The sequence below is a fragment of the Carlito syrichta genome, unplaced genomic scaffold (genome assembly GCF_000164805.1).
Source record: "Carlito syrichta isolate Samal-C Ts95f unplaced genomic scaffold, Tarsius_syrichta-2.0.1 Scaffold304734, whole genome shotgun sequence".
In the NCBI taxonomy this organism is placed as follows: domain Eukaryota; kingdom Metazoa; phylum Chordata; class Mammalia; order Primates; family Tarsiidae; genus Carlito; species Carlito syrichta.
This window is the reverse complement of record NW_007248830.1, coordinates 622,901-649,791: the sequence shown is the minus strand read 5'-3', so window position 1 is coordinate 649,791 and position 26,891 is coordinate 622,901. Positions and strand designations below refer to the sequence as shown.

General features: G+C 37.7%; 1 protein-coding gene across 1 annotated transcript in view; it reads right to left on the bottom strand.

Moving 5' to 3' along the window:
• The window catches only part of INPP4B (inositol polyphosphate-4-phosphatase type II B), a 433,157-nt gene that overhangs the window by 346,590 nt on the left and 59,676 nt on the right, over positions 1–26,891 (bottom strand). Inside the window, exons 4-5 of the mRNA XM_008060793.1 lie at positions 25,936–26,054; positions 23,603–23,719 (exon numbers count right to left, since the gene is read on the bottom strand). Of these exons, the coding sequence (XP_008058984.1) occupies positions 23,603–23,719; positions 25,936–26,054 (236 nt within the window). The remainder of the gene's footprint in view (positions 1–23,602; positions 23,720–25,935; positions 26,055–26,891) is intronic.

The following is a 26,891-nucleotide window of genomic DNA, read 5'->3' as shown; positions in this document are numbered from 1 at the left end:
TGGCCAGAAGCGGCCACTGCACTCCAGTCTGGGCAACAGAGTGAGACTCCAACTCAAAAAAAAAAAGTGGGCAAAAGATATAAGTAGTCATTTCTCAGAAGACATACAAATGGTCAAAAGATAGACGAAAAAATATTTGAAATCACTAATTATCAGGAAAATGAAACTCAAAACCACAATGAGATATCATCTCACTCCAGTTAGAACGGCTATTATCAAAAAGATAGTATATAACAAACGCTGGCAAAGATGTAAAGAAATGGAAGTCCTTTTTTTTGTTTTGAGTTGGAGTCTCACTCTGTTGTATAGGCTGGAGTGGCACACTCACAGTCACCCCAGTGTCAACCTGCTGGGCTCAGGAGATCCTTCCACCTCAGTCTTCCAAGTAGCCAGAACTACAAAGCGCATGCTACTGTGCCCGGCCAACTTTTTTATTTGTTATAGAGATAATGTCTCACCAAGTTGCCCAGGCCATTCTCGAACGCGTGGGCTCAAGCAATCCCTTTACCTGGCTTCCAAAGTGCTGGGATTATAGGCTTGAACCACCGCGCCCAGCCAAAATGGAAATTCTTATACACCATTGGTGAGAATGTAAATTAGTATAGCCATGATAGAAAATAGCATGATAATTTCTAAAAAAAAACAAAAAACTAAAAATAGAATGACCATAAGATCCAGAAATCCTATTATTGTATTTATCCATAGGAAAGAAAATCAATAATCAGTACATCAAAGGAATACCTGCACCCTCCATATTTATTGCAGTACTAGTTACAATAGCCAAGATATGAAATCAACACAAGTGTCCATCAGTAGATGAGCAAATAAAGAAAATGTGGTATATACACATAATGGAATACTGTTCAGCTATTAAAAAGAATGAAATCCTGTCATTTGTAGTAACATAGGTGGAACCGGAGTTCATCATGTTAGGTAAAATAAACCGTGCAAAGAAAGACAAGTATTATGTGTTCTCATTCATATGTGGGTGCTTAAAAAGTTCATCTTATGAAGGTAGAGCGTAGAATAATATTTACTAAAGGCTAGGAAGAAGGAGTGGATAAAAAAAGGTTGGTTAATAGGTACAAATATACAGTTAGATAGAAGGTAAGTTCTACTGTTCAATAGCACAGTAATGTGACTACAGCTAGCAATAATTTGTTGTATATTTCAAAATAGCTAAAAGAGATTTGAAATGTTTCCAATGCAAAGAATGATAAATATTTGAGGTGATGAATACCCTAATCTGTGATTTGATAATTACACATTGAATGCGTGTATCAAAATATCCCATGTACCCTATAAATATGCACAGTTATTATGTATCAATAAAAAGAAGGTAATAACAAAGGAAGAAACCATTGCCTGCATTGTTTTTTGCAATGGAAAGGCTAGACAGGATTGGGAGGCATTTCAATAATGGGCAGGTCTCCCTTCCCAAGGTCTTACTTCATTACCAGCATGAATTATGACAGCTGGCATGAATGTGTGCCTCTGACAGGGAAGCTTGGCCCATTCTCAAGGACAAAAAAATAAGGTTGACGACATTCTTTTCATTTCTATCATCTGCAGAAGTGTTTCCTCTCCAGGAAAGAGTAATTAGCTTTCTTCTAGTACCTGAAGTCAACCCCAAGTGGCTTCATACACTCATCTCTACTGCCTTGATATTCCCACGAATAGTATCTCACAGGATTGCTTAAATCAGTTTTACCACCATCTTGGCCCAGACCCAGGGACTTTTCCTTTGTACCTGCCTAAAAAATGCATACATACATACATGCATGCATGCATGCATACATATACACAAGGGCATTTCGTGTATTTCTCTTCTACTTGAAATATAGAGGATTTTAAACTGAATCATTTCTATTCTTTGCCAGGGTAGGGATCAGTCTCAAATAGCTGCAGGCTCTAGCAATTACTATTTTGAAAATCTGACTCTACGTTACGCAGCATAGTAGAAAGAGCTCTGATTGAAGAGCCAAGTCTTGTATGTGTCATAAATTCTATTTTTGCATCTATATCGAATAGATTGCTGCCCTTTCATAAAGCAGAAAGTGTTTGAGAAGATGAACAGAGTTATAACATTTGACCTTTTAAGGTTCTGAAAATCTAGTATCATAAATCTCAAAAACATATTAGAGAAAAATATGTTTTAGTGAAATTGCTAGAATTGCTCCCTTTGAGACTTAAGACCTACCAGAAAAACACTCTTGTTGCAAAATATAATGGGCATCTGAACAATACATATTATTTGCCATGCTATTTATAGTCATTGTAGAGTATGGTGATTAAGAAGTACAAAGACTCTGGAGCTAAGTGGCCTGGTTCAAATCCAAGAACTTCTATTTTATAGTTTATTTTATAGTTTTGTGACTTCGGGAAAGTTGCTTCACCTCTCTGCACCTCAATTTTCTCATCTAGAAAACGGAGATGATACTAGCAGTATCTATGTTTTAGTAGTCCTGTGAAGATTAAATGAGCAAATTAGTAAAGCCTAGGGAACAGCATATGATATACAGGAGTGCTATCAAGAGTTTGCTCTTAAGATGATAAGGATAAAATATATATACTAATAATCTAAATAAAACATATGCATTAATACATGTACTAATAATCTAAATAAAACATATGTACTTATATATGAATAATCCAAATAAAACATATTTTAACATAAATATGTAAGGTAAAGGGTCATTTAGAAAATATTATCGGCCAGGCTCGGTGGCTCAGTCTGTAATCCCAGAACTTTGGGAGGCCGAGGTGAGTGGATTGCCTGAGCCCGCGGGTTCGAGACCTGCCCGGGCAACTTGGTGAGACCTCATCTCTACAATAAATAAAAAAATTAGCGGGACGTGGTAGCGTGTGCCTGTAGTTCCAGCTACTTGGAAGGCTGAGGCGGAAGGATCGCTGGAGCTCTGCAGGTTGAGGCTGCGGTGGCCGGGAGCGTGCCACTGCATTCCAGTCTGGGCGACAGAGTGAGACTTCAACTCAAAAAAAAAAAAGAAAATATTATCTTTAGGCCAGGAATGGTGGCTCACACCTATAATGCTAGCACTTTGGGAGACCAAGGTGGGAGGATTGCTTGAGCCCGGGAATTTAAGATCAGCCTGGGAAACATAGTGAGACCTCATCTCTACAAAAAATACACAAATTATCTAGGCGTGGTGGTGCACACCTGTAGTCTATTACTCGGAAGACTGAGATGGAAGGAGCACTTAAGTCCAGGAGTCTGAGACTGAGACTGCCGTGAACAGCCATGACTACACCACTGTACTCCAGCCTGGGTGACAGAGGGAGACCCCCAACTCGAAAGAAAAGAAAGGAAATACTACCTTTGATCATATGCCCAGGTGGGAATTTTTCTATGGTTATTATTAAAGCAAGCAAACAAAAAACAAAATAAAAACTTCCCTAAAGTTAATTATAGTAAGAATGTATAAATATCACATACGAATATAAAGAACAGTGGCAATAGCAACTAGCATGCATTCAGCAGCTACTGTAAGACAGGTATTCTACTAGGAGATTTACAACAATTCTCTTAATAGCCCCAATAGATACTCTTAATAGCCCCCATTTTACTGATGAGTGAATTGAGACCCAGAGTGATTAAATAGCTGACCCATGTTCGCAGAACTAATAAGTGTGGGAGTCTGAATATAAACCTTGCTTCAGGGGATTTTGCAGCAACTTGGATGGATTTGGAGTCGATCACAATTTTAACCACAATGTCAGAGATCATTGTTCTATCTAAGCAAAGATACATTTTTGCATACTAGTAGTTTTTCTTTTTTTTTTTTTTGAGTTGGAGTCTCATTCTGTCACCCAGACTGGAGTGCAGTGGCCGCTCCCGGCCACCACAGCCTCGACCTGCTGGGCTCCGGCGATCCTTCCGCCTCAGCCTTCCAAGTAGCCAGAACTACAGGCGCACACTACCATACCCGGCTAGTTTTTGATTTATTGTAGAGACGAGGTCTTGCCAAGTTACCCGGGCGGGTCTCGAACCCTCGGGCTCAGGCAATCCACTCACCTCAGCCTTCCAAAGTGCTGGGATTACAGGCTGAGCCACCGAGCCTGGCTTAGTAGTTTTTCTTATAGCTTTACTTCAATAATCTAGATTTCTCAGCAAAACTCATTTGAGTAAACAAATTGGAAGATGTAGAATAGAGTTTTTTTTTCTTGAGTCAGAGATTCACTACATTGCCCAGGCTGGAGTGCAGTGGCAAACTCACAGCCACCCCAGCGTCGACCTGCTGAGTTTAGGCAATCCTTCCACCTCAGCCTTCCAAGTTGCCAGAACTACAGGCACACACTATCATGCCCGGCTGCTTTTTTAAATTTATTGTAGAGATGAGGTCTCGCCAAGTTGCCCAGGCTGTTCTCGAACTCGTGGGCCCAGGCAGTCCCCTCCCCTCAGCCTCTTAAAGTGATGGGATTACAGGCTTGAGCTACCGCTCCAGGCCAAGATGATTTTTTTTAAGGGTGGAAAAGTAAGGAGAGCTTTTCATATCGCAATATCTTTGTGATGCTATGTGAAACAGCATATAAGCCATTTCTGAATGTAACTTCTGATATATTCTTCCCCTCATTCTTCCACATGATTTTCTGTTTATTAAATTCACTTTGTATTCCTGGGTTTGTCAAACTAGTCAAAATAACATTTTTATTGATACTGTTATAGATATCTAAAATGACTAGACAAACACCAATCTCCTTATACGCCTTAAGGAAGTCACATTACTGGTGATCTTCATAAAACACAATTTAATTTCCACTAGAGTCCTCAAACATATCAAAAGAAATAATTTTCAATTCCACTTGTTATCCAAATGAGGTTGGCCCAAGACAGGCATTTTATGATGTCTCTTTTGCTAAACTGATCCAAAGAAAGGGCTGTAAAATAAATAATGCTTCAGAAGAAATGCTAGAGTCTAAACTTAAAAGGAAAAAAAAAAACCAGACTAAAATCAGAGATTTCTAGTAAAGGTAAGACCAATTACCAAGAAATCTTCAGATCTCTGTTCTGAAACCCCAACCCTCTACCTCAAAATTCTTAGGGACTCACTGTTTGCTTAGGTGACTTAGATTTTATCTATAAATACGTTCAAACACACCCTAGACTAAAACAGTCTTTCTGTGTGTTCATTCACATTCCCTTCTTCCTTCTTTTTACTACCCCTCTATGGTCACAACACTCACACTCCTTAAGACCCAAGGTTCGATCCTCCCCTTTGCACCTATTTTCTGAAAGGCTGGGACCTCCTAGTCACTAAATACATTTTTGTTTTCTTGTTTTTTTTTTTTTTTTTACTTCCTTGATATCTCTGTGAAATCAGTTAACAGTCATCTCCCCCTCCTTTTTAAAGCTTTCCCTTAATTTGGCTTCTAGGACACTGAGCTACTTGCTTTTTTTTTTTCTTACTGATTTTTATCTTTTAACTGAAAGTTGGTCATCTCCCACTTTCCCTATGTTAGTATTTTCCATGATTCTAACTTTGATCGTTTTCTCTTTTGATTGTTATTTCTTAAGTGTGCCATTTTTAAAGATCACTTCTGTAAGGATGTCTTCCAAATCTTTATTCCAAACACTGTGGTTACTCACCTAATCCAAGTCATTTTCAACCTGCTTCTTTTGTCCACATCCCCATCTAAACAGTTTGGAAGAACTTGCTTTATCAGCTTTCCTTGCTGTTATTGATGGCCATGGGACACAGTTCTGGCCAATGAAATTTGAGAAAAAGTAAAGCTATCCCAGGTAAGCCAGGTTTACTTTCCTGAATAAAAAAGGGACTAAATCAGAGGTTCTACTTTCCTCTTTGCTTCCTGGCTTATAAAGCCAACATAAGACCTTAGAACTTTTGCATTTATCTTGCAACCATGCAGTGAGAGCCAAGTATGTGGACTAAAGGTCAAGATGATTAGGGCAGTAAAGTGGAAAGAGAAAAATCCCGGGCCTTTGAAAACATCATTAGGCATCTGAAGCAATGTCAGAAACAGCCTATACCTGGACTTTTTGCTGTGTGGGAAAAAAACAAGGCTTAGTTGGTTAAGCTACTATTAGACAGGTGCTTCTGGACAATATAAATCTTGTCACTATCTCTTAATTCCATGTACCTACTTCCAAATTATTGCTTAAATATTTCCACATGAATATCACATCTGCATCAAATTTACTGTAATGAAAATCAAATTAATGTAAAGAAGCATGCGTATATGTCTTCTCTATACTTTCTTAAAATATGGTAGCGTTTTACAGGGAATGGGTATGAAAAGATTGAAGTGAATTAATAACTTGTGACACAATTAAACCATGGTGTACTAACGTAATCTCTAAAAAGTTCCACTTAGAGGAAACAGCATTAAGACATGTAGCTCTTCTTCCCACTTGACTATTTTTATCTTGACATTATCAGCATCCTAAGATAGGATCTCACGATAACTTGACAACATGGCTTAGCACTCTCAGATACCAGCTCAATCTATACCAAAGTTTCACGTCTGTGTCTCAGCTAACCTAAACAGGCACCAAATGATATTGACTTCTTATAATTATCACAGCACTTACACAGCAATGTAGGGTAGGGGAATCAACATTGAAGGGAACAATGGAAAGGCCCTCATGGCATTTTAGCATTTGTATTCAGACTCACTGACAGAGCAGGATGTCTCATCTAAGGTGGTGAGCCTTCAAACAGTAAGTCTCTTCCCCCTCTTCCTTAATAAATTCAACTTAAAGAGGAAGCTCTTAGCCATGTCTACAAGTATGGTTATCTTCAGCAGAGAATTGATTGAAAGTCATGACCAAACTCATATTAGTAATAGAGTTAGGTGCCTTAATGCTGTTTCTGAAAAGCTTCCTATAGTCCAGTGGATTCAACAGCAGAAGACCTGGATTCTGGCCCACATTTCAATATAAACTTGCACAAATTATTTGAATTTAATTTCCAGTTCCATGGCCTACACAGCGATATCACTGGGTGCCTATGAGGGCCAAATGCAGTACTGTATGTACAAATTATTTGTAATTAATGAGGTCTTATGTCATTTATTTGTTCTTTATCTTCTGTCATGCCACAAAAAGAATTAGTACTGCTCTAAAGGGTGAAGTGATAGGTATACCTACAAGATCTGATTACTCTCTCCTCTAATTTGCCATGCATTAACACCACTTGTACGCTGGTCTGATGTTTAAGTAGCGAAACTTAGGTCCTACTTTCATTTCATCTTTGATGTTTCTGAGAGTCTAACTAGTTAAACCATTTTCTCCAAAGGAAAAAACCAAACAAATTTTTTTTCACAATTTTTAGGTGGCTATGGTCTCCGAAGGTTCTTCAAACAATCTAAACTGGTTAAACATTCATGAATTTTATGAGAGCAGGCTAAAGAATAAATATTCTGCTAATCTTTTCTTCTGACAAGTGTCTTTTAAGAAAGCAAAGTATGATTGTGAGAAAGGTAGGAAAAAAATTATTTGTCCGCTGCTTTTACTTTCTGCCATGTCCAAGGTCATACAATCCTACAAAAGTCTTTCATTTGGAGCAGTTTAAATAATGCCTGAAATATCAAGCTAGATGATGGCTCAAAGTCAGGAGAGTGAAAAATAGGGACAGGATGACTTGCTGGTCAGCCCATCAGGGATAAATATGATTTGAAAAGTGAATCTGGAAGAAGATAAGTTTTTCTCTGATTCTTTCTCATGTGTGGTTTCAGAAGACAGACCCGTAGATATACTGCCCTTTGTAGGTCAAGACAGAAATGAGATTCAGGTAACAAAATGATTTTATTACAATGGAAAGTGTGAGCATGCCTATATAGTAATCATGTTTTACAGTTTTTCTCCCCTTTTGGAAAGAAATACTCACTGAGGAAAACAAATGCTGGAGTATCCGAGTAATGAAATACTAAAATCAAAACAGAGAAAGAGGTTTTTTGTTGCTTTTCATATTTTTCAAAATGAAACAGTTCCAGGGCACCAGTATGGACTCTGTCCCCAACTATGAGTCACTCACAACACAGAGAAGATCTCCAGAAGGATCAATATCCTGAGGACATAGTCAAGCTTGTGGAGTTTGATAACATCAAACCATGAATCCTCCTCTTGAAAACACACAGTGTCACTCAAGGAAAGAACCCCTGAGTGCAAGAAAAATATCTACAGTAAGTGACGCAGTAACTGAAATCATTGCATTTCAGTTTCCAAAGCACTTTTACGTGTGTTTCTTATTTTCATTCCAATAGTGGACAGAACAGGTGATTCTCCATTTTAAAGGTGGAGAAACTGAAACCCCAAAAAGATAACTTGTCTAAAGTCACATAGTCAGTAGCGGATCTGAAACTGGGAGCTGCTGGATCTAAATGCTAAGTTCTCTACTCTCAATATGCTGTCATGCTTGAAAGAAAATCTAAGAGGGGACAAAGAGTTACATCCTTGATCCTGAGTTTGAAAATGTCCTAGGTACATTTCCAACACTATGTGTGTACTTTATTCTCCCATAGTGGTGTTAAGAAACCTTCTCACATCCAGCAATGGGGTTTTCAAGTACTTCTTACATTTCATTAACTACCAATTTGGTATTATCTCCTTTCAGATGCTTGTTTGGATCGCAGGTTCAAAGTCAAACTAATGCCAAGGGAAAATAGCGATTTATTCTATGTGTATGGTTGGAAAAACAGCATGGGAAGGCAGTAAAACAGAATCGGAAAGACATGCTTCTGCCTTGAAGTCTACAGTAAAAAAGATTCTCTCTACAGAGAGAAGAAGATTTCTCTAAATATTAATATCTCCCCAAGAATACGTTTGGCTTTTTTCAGTTACAAATGAACTTGAGACTAGAATTTAAAGTTAAAACATGATCTAATGCACGCATGTGCATGTGCCACACACACACACACACACACACACACACAAACACACACACACACACACACACAGGGTGCCAAAAATATATACACATTTTAAGAAAGGAAAAAATTGTATTAAAATTGTAATACCAATATGCCTATAACAAAAGATAAACACAAGCCATATTTGACTTTTGCGATTCCACGAGGTGCTCAAAGTGATTACCATCAGCATCCAGACACTTCTGATTAATAGATAACAGCTCGGCCGGCTCGGTAGCTCAGCCTGTGATCTCAGCACTTTGGGAGGCCGAGGTGAATGGATTGCCTGAGCCCGCGGGTTCGAGACCCGCCTGGGCTACTTGGCGAGATCTCATCTCTACAATAAATCAAAAAAATCAACCAGGCGTGGTAGCGCGTGCCTGTAGTTCCAGTTACTCGGAAGGCTGAGGCGGAAGGATCGCCAGAGCCCAGCAGGTCGAGGCTGCGGTGGCCGGGAGCGGCCACTGCACTCCAGTCTGGGTGACAGAGTGAGACTCCAACTCAAAAAAAAAAAAAAAAATAGATAACAGCTCTTAAAATGTATATACATTTTTGGCACCTCCCCCTGGTATGTACAACTATGTGAATATTACTCAATGTACATCCTCAAATTTAAATTGTGTATATGTGCAAATACACAACCACATGTCTAGAATTTCAAAGAGGAGGCCACACTTTCTTTGTTGCTCTGAGGCCAGAGCAAGCAGTTATGCACATTTCATTAGGTCTCAATTTAAATTAAACAATGAAAAGCAAATGTAGCATTGTGACATATGTTTCAAATTTCCTGAGTGGAGGTGGGGCTGGGGGGTAGTCGTAGGTGAGCTCATTTATACTTATATCCTATCCAGTTACTATTTTCTTGAGAAACTGCTTTCCCACATTCCAAAATGCTAACATGAGTATCAGCACCCTTTTCAGAAAAAAATCCCCAAATGGCAATTTTTAAAAATCAGCATATTATATAAAATTGAAGCATCACTATAGGCCCCATATCTGATTAAACAAATCTATAGAGTGCCTTCCAAAAGCTGCTTTCTCGATCGTGGTTAAGATACATCACCCATGTTCGTAAGAAAGCCAATATCTTAGTGAATTCACACACTGAATTCCTTAGGACACAGTATAAGGAACAGCTGCCACCTCAGCATTTAGCTCCTTTCTCAGTGAGTGTATCTTCAAAGACAGCTTGACTTGACGCCATGAAACCTAAGTAACCTGGCTTACAGCAACAGAAAGAGAAAATCTTTGTGATGTGGAAACAGATGTTCCTTAACATTTTCCAGCATGTGACATCACCTTCTGCTGCTGGAGTACACACGACTTTTCTCCGTAAGTTTAAAAATAATTTTCACGTGAACTTAAATACCAGCCCCAACCTAGCTGCAATTACCATTCCATTCAAGTGACTCCAAGGAAAGCCAGCTTCCTTAGAATTTCCCATTGTTCCCTCTGTGCAGCGTATAGAAACTTACAGTAATTAAAAGCCATCCCTAGCCAAAGCAGACTAACCTTTTAAATGACTAGCTTCTGCTCTTTTCTAGTGACAAGAAATATTTTGGCAAGGCATCACATTTCGGCTTTGCAAAACCAAGCAGTCGTGGGAAGCCATGCAGCCATGTACTTTCAGTGTTCACATCAGTCTGTGTAAGGGATCGCCACCATCAGACAACGTAATTATGATCATCCATCTGCACTTATAGCTGTGTCAGGAAGCAGACAGGGGCAGCATTGGACAGCCAGGTGCTAAAGGTCTAAGCCGCTTGGCAAATAGTAACAACTAGGATACTTGAAGAGTAAAAGAATGGGATAAATATCGCAGAGTCCAGGGAAATAACTCGAAGCAAATATAAACTCTCAGTTCAGGGTCGCAGTTTCACTTACAAATCTCAGGGATCAGTGATCAGGTAGATCATTTGACTGGTGTTAATAGATCAAAAGATAAACGCTCTTAGATCTACTTGGAAGCCTGCATGATGGATTCATTATCCTGCTTACCAACTGCAACACAGCACAAGATGGTGGCCCCGCACTCGCTGTGGCAGATTCTAGAGTTCTCTTTGAAGTTCCCCCTAGTTATTTCAAGGACTTCCAAGGGCTTCGATCAAGTATGATTGTCATTTTCTTCCTCCTCTGCTCTGACCCTCCTTGGCGATAATTTTCAGCTGCTGCCTTCCTTCCCTACAGGTGATCACTGAGAGTGGGTCCCTCAGCTACCCCTGGGCACTGACGATGCCCCTGCCCCATACCCACCAGCATTCCTCCAAACCTCCTTGCTCACTGTGGTCCCTGCCCTGGGAGACATTGGAGGGTCCTGATATATTGCATTTTCAGGATGTGAAAGTGAACTCCTTTCAGGACGATGTATTTTGTGTGGAAGTAATGAGAGTGGAACTCATCTTTTTAAGTGACATTTTATTTTATTAGAAATAAGAGCCAGGCTCGGTGGCTCTTTGGGAGGCTGAGGTGAGTGGATTGCCTGAGCCTGAGGGTTCGAGACCCGCCTGGGCAACTTGGCGAGACCTCATCTCTACAATAAATCAAAAATTAACCAGGCGTGTAGCGTGCACCTGTAGTTCCAGCTACTTGGAAGGTTGAAGCGGAAGGATCGCCGGAGCCCAGCAAGTCGAGGCTGCGGTGGCCGGGAGCGGCCACTGCACTCCAGTCTGGGCGACAGAGTGAGACTCCAACTCAAAAAAAAAAAACAAGAAAGAAAGAAAGAAATAAGAACATCTTTCAGAAACTCCATGAACATGATGATTTTATTATGTTAATGTTTTATCTCCTACTCCTTGTTCTTTTCTCTCACCTCCTCATCCACTCCTCTCCTCCTTATTCCATCAATTGCATGTACCCTCCCATATTTTTCTACAAACTCACAGCAGTTAAAACCATTACAAAGTATGTAAATGTATATACAATACACAGACAGATATAAAGCCATTTTTTGTTATTAGTTTTAATGGAATTAGATTACATATAATTTTCTGAAACATCTTGCCGTTTCCAAGCATGCAGTTCTTCATGGATCTTCCAAGCCTGCCTTTAGAACTCAAATTTATTATACTTCCTTTTTTAAAGGCTTCACAATATCCCTTGGTGTGGATGCATCAGAATTATTCTCACATTCTCCTACTGACATGCCTTCCCTATTTCTAATGTTTTACTATCATCAGCAATGCTCAAATATTCTTTTCCATATATCCTGTGTCCTGGTGTTTTGTTTTGTGAGGCTGAGAACTAGGAGTGATCTTGCTGGAGCAAAATGCACACTTACTTTTTATTTGCATAGATGCTGGTGGATTTTTTTTTTTTTTTACGAATGCAAACTTTTACACTCAATCAGCGATGTATGAGTACACTTTTCCCCACATCCCTGTCAGCAAGAATTTTTAAAAACTTTGCCATTCTTATAAGTAAAAATTAATCACCATATCATTATTTTCATTTTTTGTTTTCAAAAAAAAAGACATCATTTTTTAAATGTTTCTTGGTTTTATTTTTCTGATTTGGATTTATTGTTCTAAAGACTGCCTCTTCAAATCCTTTGCTCAATTTTTGACCATTCTCAAATTATGCTTCTCTATATATTACAAGGACTAACCCACCAATCTCTAAATTGCAAATAATTTTCACATCTACTTTTTCTCTCTTGCTTATGGCAAATAGTATCACATAAAATGTTTAGATTACTATTCAGTCATAGATTACCATATAATGCATTTTCTGGACTTCTATTTTTAAGAAAACGTCCCTTATTTCCTGCCTCTATATTGTATAAATTGTCTCTCAGATTATCTTGCAGATGTTTTAATGTAGTTTAATTTACTATACTTAATCCACATGAAGTGTATTTTTATACTTAGAAGTAATAAAACTGTGGTAATATTTTCTTGCAGATGTATAGTAATTTTAGCACATTTTTCTTAAATAAGCCAGCATTTACCTAGTAATTAAAACCATCTAAAGCATAGTTAATTATCACATATCCTGCAGTCTGCTTCTGAATCCGATATTTAGCTTCTCTCTTCATTTTGTCCATTCCTATAATAAAATCATACAGATCTGATTGCAAAGTTTTACGTCATGATTTGGTGCCTGATTAAGTAAGTCTTTCTATTATTTTTAAAATGTCCTTCATTAATATAGATTTTGGTATTGAAAAGAAAAAATAAAATGCCCTTGTCTATTCTTGATTAATTTTTCCTCATGCTTTTTAAGAACATTTTTAGGAAAAATTTATCTAGTCTCCAACATCCCTTCTATAACAATTACTTTTGAGATCTTATTTGAAATTACATTAAATTTCTAAATTGAATTTGGGACCATTTTTATTTGTACTTTTCTTCCAACACAAGTATGTTTTCCCATATGTAAAGATCTTATTGTATATTCTTCAGTAAGATTGTATACTTTTCTAGGAAATTAATGCTATAAAAGAGAGAGGCTATTGATTTACAAATATACTTATTTGTAACCAACAAACTTCTTAAATGAGCATATTGGGTCTTTATTTACTAGGTCTCTTGGGTTTTATAGATATTTAAATCATACCAACAGATAAATAGTTGTGTCTCCTGCCTTCCAAATTTAATTAAAGTAATATAATTTTCTCATTGTATTTTCCATAGCTTCCAAGAATATGTTAAATAATAATGATGAGAGCAGTTAAGTTAGTGTCTAGTTGAAATGATTTTAGCATTTAATTGTTTAGAATATTTATATTATCTTTTTAGGATACATTTTTATTGTATTCTTATAATATATTTCTCTTCTTTTAGTATGCATGGCCACTAGATTTATTAAATGCCTCTTTAGCAATGAGTTTTCTCCTTTAGTTATTAACAAAATGGATTGTGTTGATAGATCTACTGATATTAAGCCACTCTTGTTTCCTGAAATAAACTATTTGGTCGGGCATAATTATTTTCCCACAGATTAATTCCACTGAACACTATTAAACTTATAATTTTTACACCTATATTTTTAATTGAAATTTGGTTATAGCTTTTTAAAAATTCATCAAGTTTTGGTATTAAATTAATATAGCCTTCATAAAATACACTGAGAAGCTTTTTATTATTCTGTACAGTCATAGTCATACTGCTATGTACCAGTGATTCAGAGATTTCTTTTGAAAAGGAATAATTTATTTAGGTGTTTATTTGTTTAAACTGTACTATTGTTGTTGTTGCTGCTGCTGCTGTTGTTGTTATTATTATTATTACTAGTAGTGGTGGTAGTAGTAGTAGTAGTAGTAGTAGTGGTATAGTCCAGGTCTCACGTTGTCAGCCAGGTGGAGTGCAGTGGCACAGTGCTGCAGCTGGGATCTCCTGGGCCCAGGAGATTCTCCCACCTCAACCTCCTAAGTAGCTGGGACTACAGGCACTTGCCAGCACATTTGGTTAATTTGTTTGATTTTTTTGTAGAGAAGAGGTCTCACTATATTGTCCAGGCTGGTCACAGACTCCTGGGCCCAAGCTATCTAAGCTTCCCAAAGTACCAAGATTACAAGTGTGAGACACCATGCCTGGCCTCAAACTTTAGGTTTAATTGACAAATAATAACTATATATTTATGGGGTATGAGGCAATGTTTTGATATATGTTTACATTGCGGGCTGATTAAATCAAGCAATTAACAGATTCATCATCTCACATATTGCTTTTTTGTGGCAAGAACATTTAACACCTTTCAGCAATTTTGAAATAGACAATGCATTGCTATTAATTATAGTCACCATTCTGTGCAACAGTTCACTAAAGCTTATTCCTCCTGTCTAACTGAAACTTTGTACCCTTTGATTAAGGTATCTCTCCTTTCAGAAACCATCCCTCCCTCAGCTTCTGAAAAACATCATTCTACTCTCTACTTCTATGAATCTGACTTTTTAAAATCCCGCATATAAGTGAGATCATGTAGTTTTTGTCTTTCAGTGCCGGACTTATTTCACTTGTGTACACATATACACCACACTTTCTTTATCCATTCATCCCTTGATGGACACTTAGGTCGATTCCATGTCTTGACTATTGCAAATAATTCTCCAAAGAACATGAGGATCCAGATAACCTCTTCATTTCATGCACATAATCTGATTTCATTTCCTTTGGACATGTGCCCAGAAGTGGGATAGCTGAATCATAGTAATTTTAATTTAATTTTTTGAGAGACCTACATTATGTTTTCCATAATGGTTGTACCAATTCATATTCCTACAAACAGTGTGTAAGGGTTCACTTTCTCCATACCCTTGTCAACACTGATCCTTTTTTGTCTTTTTGATAATAGTCATTCTAACAAGTGTGAGGTGATATCCCACTGTGTTTATATCTGCCTACCCCTAATGATTAGTGATTGTTTCCTTTGTTGTTTAGAAGCCTTTTAGTTGGATGCAATCCCATGTGTTTATTTTTTCTTTTATTGCTTATGCTTTTGAGGTCATATCTAAAATAATCTTTGTCCAGTCCAGTGTCACAAAGCTTTCTACCTAAACTCATTGTCTCATTCCACTGTCAAAGAGCCAATCTTCCTCCAGGCAAACATTATTATTTTCCTGTGGAAAGTGAAGAGTTATCAATACATTTCCTCTTCTGTATTGTGTGAGTCTAAAACAAAAGTAATCAAACATGCGTGTGCAGGTATCTTTTTCATAGAGTGATTTGAGTTCCTCTGGGTATATTCCCAGTAGGGGGATTGCAGGGTCATATGGAAGGTCCATTTTTAGATCTTTAAGGAATCACCAAACCATTTTCCACAGAGGTTGTACTAGTATACTCTTCCACCAACAGCATAGAAGCATTCCCTTTTCGCTATATCCTCCGTAGCATCTGTTGTTTTTTGAGTTACTGATGATGGCTATCCTGACTGGAGTTAGGAAGTATCTCAGTGTGGTTTTTTGTTTTTTTTTTTAGTTGGAGTCTCACTCTGTGGCCCAGACTGGAGTGCAGTGGCTGCTCTTGACCACCGCAGCCTTGACCTGCTGGGCTCGGGTGATCCTTCTACCTCAGCCTTCCAAGTAGCTGGAACTACAGGTGTGCACTATCATGCCTGGCTAATTTTTGATTTATTGTAGAGACGAGATCTTGCCAAGTTGCCCAGGCGGGTCTTGAACTCTTGGGCTCAGACAATCCATTCACCTCGGCCTCCCAAAGGCGCGGGATTACAGGCTGAGCCACCGAGCCGGGCCTCAGTGTGGTTTCAATTTGCATTTTTTTTTGATGACTCGTGTGGCTGCGCATTTTTTCACATATTGGTGCTGGTATGTGTTCTTTTGAGAAATGTCTATTCATATCTTTTGCCCACTTTGTAATAGGGCTGTTTGTTTTTTTCTTTTTGGCATGTTTGAGTTCCTTGTAGATTCTAGATGTTAGGCCTTTGTTAGATATACAGTTGGTACCTGCATACGCATGTCTATTGCAGCATTGTTCACAATAGCAAAAACATGGAACTAACTGTGACACCCATCAAAAGAGAACTGAATTTAAAAAAAAGTGGTACATATTCACAATGGAGTATTATGCAGCCACAAAGAAGGACAAAATTGTGAACTTCACAGCAACTTGGATGGACTTAAAGTCTATAATACTGAGTGATCTATCACAGAAATAAAGAACCAAGTATCGCATGTTCTCACGCATAAGTGGGCCTTGAACAATTATTGTATAATAAGAAAAGGATTGGCAGAAGTAGGAAACTTCCAGGGCAGGGAGAAGGATGTGGGATTGGCAATAGTGGGAATCTGCCAGGGGAGGTGGAGCACACCTCATCAACAAGGGTACCTGCATAATGCACATTTGTATACCTAACCCTGAATTGTGTCCCACATCTTTAAAATTAAAAATTAAAAAAAAAGAATCAAACAAACAAAAAGCAAAATCTCTGAACGGATGATATAGACCAAGTACTATGTGAGTGCAGATAACAGAACAGAGATAATGCAAATATGAGAGAAAAGGAGAAACAGCGTAAAGAGGGGCACAGAGTGTAATGCACTTGAGATGAAAATTCTGGAGAAGAGGAACTAGACAGAGATGGAAATGCAGATGGAGAGAGACATGCCAAAAGGAAGAACTTAAACGTGTAGTACTTTTGCTTCTGGTTAAGAGAATGTAAGAGATTGTCACTCCCATGGTCACACTGAGAAGTCAGACACAACAGAATTATAACTTTTGTTAAGCCCATCAGAAAGCTGAAGATGTAAATAAACCAAAATAAAATGAAATTCAGAGAGCTGAGAGATTTTTCCTAGACCCTTCCTCAAAAAAATCAAAAACAGAACTACCATGGGATCCAGCAATCTCACTTCTGGGAGATAACTGAATAATTGAAATAATAAAGAGCAAGTATTTCTAAGAGATACACACACTTCAGTGTTCACTGTAGCACTATTCATGATAGCCAAGATGTAGAAACAACCTAGATGTCCATCAACAAATGAACAGATGAAGAAAATGTGTCTCTACATGCAATAGAATATTATTCAGCCTTAAAATCTCATAAAATCAGACAGTAGCATTGTGATTGTCAGGGGCTGGGGAGAGGGAAAAATAAGAAGTTGCTAATTAATGAACATAAAATCCTAATTATGGAAAATTACAAAGTTCTAGAGATCTACTGTATGACATCCTATAGTTTAAAATACTGTACTGCACACTTAAGATTTTAAGAGGGTAGATCTCATGTTAAGTGCCCTAACTACTACTCAATAAAAAAAAAACCCAACATTAACCATGAATGAAAAAAATTGATAAACCAAACTTAATCAAAATTTAAAATTTCTGATCTCCAAAGTACATTATTTAAAAAATTATTAGGGAAGCCAGAGACTGGAAAAAAATTGTAACCCATATATTCAAAACACTGATATACACAATATATGAAGAACACTTAGAAATCAACTATAAAAAGAAAACCTTTTTGTTTTGAAACATCCAAAAGACTTGGACACTTCATTTAAAAAAAAACAGAGATGGATGAAAAGCCAATAAGCACAAAAAAAGTCCTCAACAGAGTTAGTCATCAGGAAAATGCAAATTAAAACCACAATGAAATACTACTTCATATCTACTAGAATAGTTCAGTGGAAAAGATTGACAACATCGTGTCTTGGAGGAGCAACTGAAACTCTCATATATTACTATGAGTAGGAGTATAAAGTCATGTAATAACTTTGGAAAATAGTTTGACAGTTTCTGGGAAAGTTAAACATGAATCTTCCCTATGCCTTAAAAACTGTACTCCTCAGTATTTACCCAAAAGAATAAAAGTACATATTCATTTAAATATTTGTACACAAATATTCATAGAAGCTTTATTTATCATTGTCAAAAACTGGAAGCAAGTGAAACATCAAAATATCCACCAATAAGAAAGTAAATAAACAAATTGTGGCACAACAGAATGCAGTAAAAAGAAATGGACTATTGATTCATGCAGCAAATGAATTAATCTAAAAAAAAAAAAAAAAGAAAGCATTGAACAAAAAGACATTAGATATAAGATTTTATTGCCTGAGCCCACAGATTTGAGACCAGCCCGGGCAATTTGGTGATACTTTGACTCTACAATTTATAAAATGAAAAATTAGCCAGGTATGGTAGCACACGTCTGTAGTTCCAGCTACTTGGATGACTGAGATAGAAGAATAGCCTGAGCCCAGCAGGTTGACGCTGGGGTGGCCGTGAGTGTGCCACTGCACTCTAGCCTGGGCAACAGAGTGAGACTCTAACTCAAAAAAAAAAAAAAAAAAGATTTCATTCACATGGATTTCAACAACAAGCAAAACAAATCTATAGGAAAGTAGTTAACTCAGGTTGTGTGGAGTGGCAATTACCTGGAAAAAGGCACAGGAGAACTTTCTGAAATAATAAAAATGGTCTGTACCTTGCCTTGAGAGAAAGTTACATGGGCATATGCAATAGTCAAATGCACTGAGCTGAACCAATGTATTCCATGTAAATTATACATTAATAAAATATAAACACATTCTGTGAATACATACCACTTATTAACAAATAGAAGGGAGACACACTTAATTATAAAAGGTAACCACATTTCAGAAACCTGAACTCCTTTCATATTAAATCTGTGAAGTCCGCTTGCAAACTATGCCACAAAGTAGACAACAGCATTCCAAAAGGCAAAGCCTGCGTGAAGGAACAGGTTGAGGCAACTTTGTAGTACACATAAAAGAAAAACAGAAAACAAGGCTTATGGGACAAAAGCAAAGTTTGAGACATAAACCTAGGAATTTCACAAGTAACAACAGCTAATTTTTTCCACAAGTAACAGTTGGTCACTTTATTATAAAATTTGTTTGGACATCTGCAATTAGTTTATATTCTTAATGTAAATGTTTAAACATTCTGAATTTAGGTTTTTCTCCTATATTTGAATACTGACTTTTTTCTAAATTTATCAACTTTTAAGCTTCAAATGAAGAATGTTTTTTTAAAAAGTATCAATTGTGTAATTCCGGCTACTTGGAAGGCTGAGGCGGAAGGATCACCAGAGCCCAGCAGGTTGAGGCTGCGGTGGCTGGGACCGGCCACTGCACTCCAGTCTGGGCGACAGAGTGACTCCAACTCAAAAAAAAAAAAAAAAAATATATATATATATCAATTGAAGTAAAAATGCCATACTGTGAGGAGTGAAAACAAGAGAAATTTTATGGACAGTGCATGTACAATGTAGCTTGGAAAAAATAAAAGATCTCTGACTTGGCCTCCTTACAGTTTCAGAATACCAATTTTTTTCACTTTTAAAATAGGCACAATAGTACTCTCCTCAAAAGAGTTTTGTGGAGACTAAAGAAGAAACCATGCATAGCATATTAAACATAGTGCTTGGCATATATTTAGCAATCAATAATCTCGATTCTTTTTCCTTACCCACTGCACCTTTTTTACAGATAAAAAGGAAGGCCAGCTAGCAGAATCTGTGTCTCAAACAATATAGTGAGATTTGAATTTCCAAAGATCCCAAGTTACAAATCCAGTGACATCAAAGTATACTAAATACAAAATACTTTATCTTCCAAGAAAAGCATACACTATGTCTTGGGCATATAACACACATTATGCAATATTTACATCTAATCCTGATAAGATCACTTTTTCCGTAAGTTTCAAATAGGGGTTGCTAGTAACTGGTAGTAAAAAATGTCTTGAGACATATGTCCTCCCTTGAGAAATGTTCAGTGTCTACTGGACACCAGATTCTGTCTGAAACACTAAACATTTAACAAGTGGAGGATATAGCCAACATTTATTATCCCCAGAGCAAAAGAAAGGGGTCAATGTGCACTTGAGCAAGAGAGAGCAGAAATTCAAATTTCTACCACAGGCTAAAAGAATTTTGTGACTTAATCGTGTTTGCGAATTTGATGGCTAGCCTCAGGGGGGTGTTGAAAGACCTTTGTCCAGTACCTCCCAAAGCGCCAAGTTGCATGGGAGGAATGAGAAAGTGAAAAATCTGAGGATGTGTTCTTTGCTTTCTTTTTGCTCTGAAGTTTCTGTTGTAACATATGAAAGACTCAGAAGTCCAGCTGTACATCCTAGGGCTAAGCATTGTAAATAATGTCCTGAAAGCACTTTTGTCTATGTTTCAGTTTCCAGGAGTTTTAAAATGGTGCAGACAATCAATATACATTCAGAAGACATCAACTTCACTGTAAGAACTTGGGCTTTCATATTCTAGTTAGGGGCTTAAATTTCCGGCTTTAAAGTCGCCACCAAACAGCTAGATGTTAGAGCAGCCCATTCTGAGGAAACAATGCCTTAAAAGTATTATGATCTTAAAATATGTAGGTTGTTAAGTGCTTTTAATGACAAGGTATACTTTACAACACATTACCCACCTTAAAAAAAAAAAGAGTGAGAAAAGGGAATAGGATAAAGACAGTATGTCCATGGGACTATTTGCTATTTGCACATTAATGAACTGTATTTCTATTTACACTTCCATCACCAGAGCCAATTGTTACCTATTTTATTTTAAGAAAGAGGTTATGCCTTAATTAACAGTATTTGGTAAATGAAAGTTGGTTGCCTTTCTTAAGTATGCTCAAATTTCGCAAGTCTTATTTCATAGCAGGGGGTCCAGTTCATCCAATACTTTTATGCAATAACACCTCTGATCAAGGAAGAAAGTCTTTAAAAGACTCCAAATAATTAGTTTCTAGAACTGACATCAACAAAAAGCATAATTAATAAGTTAATTGTTTATCTCAAGAGCATTAACGTACATGCACATTTTAAATGAAGGAGATTGAAGGAGGGATTGGAACATTTTTGGTATTTAATATTTCTAACTCTGATATTTCTAAACACCTCACAGGTGCAAGAGTTTAGGGGCAACATTTTCTTTTTTTTTTGAGTTGGAGTCTCACTCTGTCACCAAGACTGGAGTGCAGTGGCCGCTTCTGGCCACCGCAGCCTCGACCTGCTGGGCTCCAGCGATCCTTCTGCCTCAGCCTTCCAAGTAGCTGGAACTACAGGCGTGTGCTACCACACCTGGCTAATTTTTTGATTTACTGTAGAGGTGAGGTCTCACCAAGTTGCCCAGCGGGTCTCGAACCCTCAGGCTCAGGCAATCCACTCACCTCAGCCTCTCAAAGCATGGGATTACAGGCTGAGCCACAGAGCTTGGCTAGGGGCAACATTTTCAACTCTGAAACACAATGTTCCTGTAACTCTGTCCCTTCCATACTTTGTCCGATCTCTGTCTTGGTACTGTTGGGAGATTGAATTTAATCATGTGCTTTGCAGAAGATAAAATCTCACAGTTTCTGCTTTGCTTTCCCTTTTATCCTGACCCTTCCTCTGCTCATTACTTCTCTGCAAGTTGCATGCCCTCCACTATTCATTCAAACCATATCTCCCTTCTCCCCAGCTTTATCCTTCTTTGCCCTTTTCCTCCATTTCTCTCTCTTCTCTGGCAGAAGGCTAAAAACCAAAACAAAAATAAACAACACAAACAAAATAACAACAACCACAACAAAATGGTGTGGGGCTTTATGCATAATCTACCAAATCTAGTCTAAATGCCCCAGTTGCCATCTACTCATTTTTCACATGTTACCTCAAAAACCAAAGACAATGGAAAGGAAAAGACAAAATTCCCAAGAAAATATTTTTCAGTTGCGTTTTGACCCAAATTTTTACCTCTTTTTCTTTTTTTTAAAGAAATAAGAAACAAGTATAGGACCACTGGAGAACAAACAAAGTTAGTAAAGATATAAAAATGTTTTGACTAATATTCCCTTATTTTCTATCTATAAGAAACTATGAGGGGGCAACCAGTACAGTAACAGCAATATTAGCAGCAACTTATATTTATTAATTACTATGTAGCAGTTAGTAGTATTTTACATACATTAGCTTATTTAATCCTGACAATCAGGAGGTAAAATTATAAAAGAGGAAACAGAGTAACCAAGAATTAACTCTCCCAGAGTCACAGAACTAGTAAATGGAACAGAACCAGAACCAGACTAATCTGTCTCTAGAACCTGCCTTCTAAAAAACTGTACCAGACCACCAACACTGTTTCTATTCCCTACATATGCTGTGCATTTAACTGGCATTTGTTCTACAGTTTTAAAGAAATAACCTTTTCTGGGGCTGAGAAGAAATCCCTTAAATGCAGACTATGTTTTCTCTATTAAATATCCCCACCAACAGACCGAATATCATAAGTTCCTTCGATGATATATAATTTGTGATAAAGTATGTAAAGGAGAGAGTCATGAGCAAAATGGAAATGCCTAGCCAAGGGCAGAGTTGAAAGCTATAGTTTCCCTATCCAAGGCCTTGTGGGATCTTCCAGGTCCAGCAGCTACCCTTAGCTTTGACCAGAACTCTCCTGGTACCTACTGGCCCACCGGCCGTTAAACAGTTGAAAGTCTCATGCTTCACCATTGACCATCAAGACACCCATAGCTCCCCTACCTTGAAAATACACAAAAACTCATGCTAATGAAAGAAATCTTTAAAAGAGGCTGCCATGCTCTTCTCAATACTTCCCCAAGACCAATCTCTCCTGTCCAAGAATTTTAAGAGCGGCCTCTAGAGATAGTGCCTGAGTACTTAACTGTCTAACCAGGAGGAATGATTCAATTGGAGAAATATTCAAACCAGGTAGGAAGATGTATGCAGACAAAAGACCATTGACACCTTGCATGACCTTCATGTAAAGAGATCAATTAAAGATTTTGCCTACTGTTTCCAATTACTTTCTGTTTGCTTTGGTGACAGGAACATCTGGGAAAAGATTGGAAGTTTCTCTCTATGCAGTATCCAAAAAATAAATAAATAAATTTTAAGAGTAGAGGCCTTTGTTAATCCCTTGTTTTAGAATAATTGCAATGTCAAGAAAGTTTTAAATGGTATTTAATCTCCTCCATTTGATTTCTGTCCACAATGTTACTCCAATTCAGCTCAAAACAACAACAACAAAAATGTAAACTAAGAGATCAAGTCAAGCTTTCCTGAAAAAGGGAAAAATCTGTTCTGAAAGCTTTTGCTCCTTACCCCTTGCCAATTTGGCACTAAGCCAAATGAATTTGGAGAAAACCCGGTAAACTATGAACATAAGACAAGCATAACCACAGCACAAATATCCTCTTTGAAAAATGCCAGTTACATAAAAATTCTAATAGTTTGGAAAAGCATAACTCCTTTTCCCAAAGAAAGAAATGAGTGTAAGTACTTACAGTGTCATGAGACTTATCCTTGACATCATAGACTGTTAGTTTTATTTTGGTCTCCTCATAGATGGGATACTCAGATGGGAATGTGACACCAGTCAGAAACAGTGGGTCTCTTGTTCCCTGGAACAGCACAAGCAGACAACTTGGGTTCAATCAGGCAGCAACTGCAGTCGGCAGCATGCAAGCGACACATGAGAATGCAGAATGTGTGCTAGAGTCTGTTTTTCTAGGAAACAGTTCTGTTAGAAGAGAGATCTGAAAGTCAAATGCTGCTCATGGGCAACAATGTGGCCCAGCGTCCCAAAGTTCTGATACAGCTATTGGTAGTAAATGGACCTGCAGTGTTGCCAGGGATGCCTTGTGAAACAGTTGATATTCATTATACGCAGACTCCATCTTTCGGATTTGTTGTCAGTTCATTTAAACTACATTTAATAGCTGTAACCCACAGCTTATGCAAATAATCTAAGATACTGACTGATGAAATTAAAATGAAGCTATTTTCTCATAAGGAGATATTTGGTAATCTTATGCTGTCGGTTGACTTCCTTTATATGATGATTCAATTGCAAACCATGCTCGGATAGTGTCCATTTGTTTTTAGATGTTGAGCTGTGGATTTTTTTGCCCCAGACTGACTTGAAAACTAATGAAAAAAACTCTAAATATGATGGATTTGGGGCTATAAAATTACTAGTTCAGGATGCAGTGCACAGGCTATTTCAATGCCTCAGAATTCATTTTTAGAGAACTGACATGTAGCATTAAATTACATAAATTACACACATACACACACACACACACACACACACACACACACTTTTATTTTGCCAAATATCATAGAGATATTTGCTAGAGTTATTTAAACCAATTGTCTGCGGACATTTCTGAAAGCCCAAGTTATTCATTCATTCCTTCATTTATTCCTTCATTCAACAAATATTTTTGCTTGGCACTGCATCAGACACTTGGGAACAGGCAGTGAATAAAACAGCCAAAAATAACAAAACATGCTCAAATATAAAATTTTGAAGTTTGCCAAAATAAAGCATTTCTTATAGTGAAGATGGTAAACATTATGTGTACTTTACTATAATAAAAAAAGAAGGAAAACTCAAAAATAAAGATATAAATGAATAAATATATGTTAATTAGTTAATTAGGGTGATATTTTAAAATAATTAACTTAGCATACTACTTAACTTTTTGATATAATATGAAGAACTTTACAATTTTAGTCAAGATGTTTGCATATGAAGAGGATTATTTTTGTTAATTCAACTACAGTATCAACTATGTCTTACACTCGCACTGGAATCTAACATTCCCAAAAAGCAGATTCAGGGTTACATGTAGTGTCTGGGTCATTCTCATTATAGAAATGACTCCACTTCAGTCTGAATCATTTATTCCACCACTGCATCAAAGCTGGCAGTCAGCGCTGAACCAGCCAGGTCTGGGGCAGACTAGTTATGTTGTCCCAGAGAAACTCCTCATTCAAAATATACACATCTCCCATGTCTAAGAAAAACAAGCAAATCTTAAGGAGTTTACAGGACACTTTCTCCAGCCCCAGATGTTGAAATAAGTACATCTCATTCAGTGAGGTCGTGAAATGTGTGATCAGAACAAAATAATCAAAAGGGAAACACTTCCTCTTTTGAATCAGATCCAACACAATAACAAGTTTCCTCCTGACACATTTTGAATGTTATATTAGTAACAATAAATGTAAATAGGAAACCTCTTGTCTGATGAGTAACATTTACACCTTTTGCCTAGAAACATAGTTTCTCAAATTAATCACCTATCCTTCCTTTAAAAACATCGTATTTTGAAAGACACCAATAGCAGAGAATGTAAAGTTTCCACTGACAAACTAAAGAATACAGGGGAAAAAATAAAAAGAGCAAAATCTCTTAACATGTTTAAAACGTCTTCAGGGGACTTTACAACTTTGTTTCCTCAAAATAAATATTTATTTTTTAAATTTAAAATCTATATGTTGTTTGTCTTCACCGTTCCATACTCTGTTTGGGGAATTAAAGTAGAAACTTTTCTATCTATGGAAGAAAAATAAACACTTTTATGAAAAAGGCAAGTCCTTTCCTCATCTGTACATTCTGGTTAATTATCATGCTTAAGAATCTCAGGTATGCATTCCTTAATGATGGTAACACAGCATCACTTCAGACCATGCACTAACTTATTTCAGCTGTTTGTTAAAATCCAGAGAGTAGGGAGTGGGGGCTAGAGGAAGGAGGGAGGGAAGAAAGTTGGGGGGTAGGGGGGATGGAGAGAGAGAGAGAGAGATTGCAGGTACACAGCATGCTCACCTCCACAATTTCAGTGCTGGAGTATCTTGTCAGACTCTGCTCCGCAGGGTGGATTACTGAAATCTGCACCAGTGTATTCAGTTTCCGATCACGGACAGGAGCCACAAGATCCTTGCAGGCTGGCCATGGCAGAGGAGAAAGAAAGAAGAGAAACTGAACACCATTACTCAGGGAAAACTTCTGTCCGGGGTTGAAAGTAAACTTAGCTACAGTGCTGAAGGAAATCTCCTGGGACTCAAGCTGGTTTTACAGAGGAAGTCCCTTGGAAGTACCTTGCAGAAATAGGAAGTCACGTGCTGTGGCGCTGAATTGAGAGTTCATTTCCACTGGCCACATTTGCAGCTCATGCAAGTCTTGACTGTTCTGAGTTCCCGGCTTCAATGTATGACTATGTGTATGTTGCTCGGGGACTTCAGTGACTTTAATTAGACATGAAACCCTGGGCTTTAATTTATACTCCTTGGGGATGTAAGTCGATCTGGGCCATGTCCAGGACTCTTCCTGATACTGGCTGGATTCCTTCAAATGTTTGAATGTTCACTTGGTCTTTACCTCTGCATTCGCTAGAACTGTCCTGCCACAGTCACACGAACACAAGCAGGGTTTGTGGTTATCCTACCACTGCAACACGCCCGCAGGGAAAGAGGAAGCAGAGTTTTAAAAGCCCTGGGTCTGGAATTCAAGCCAAGCCTGGGTGAGATGGGTTAATTCTTGCCCAGGGGCCACAAATGTTAAGAACTTTCCTTTGAGACACCGGCTCATATTACAGACGCTCACCACCTTACCATATTTACTTGAATATTTTCTCCTCTCACATATCGTTTCCCCAATTTGGGGAAGAAAAATCCACAAAGACCCTCTTTTCAGCAAGTCCAACGTCTCTTCTCCCTCTGTCATTACCCCAAGTCCCAATTGGGCTTTGATATAGTAATTTCACTCTGGAAAGTTGGGCTGCT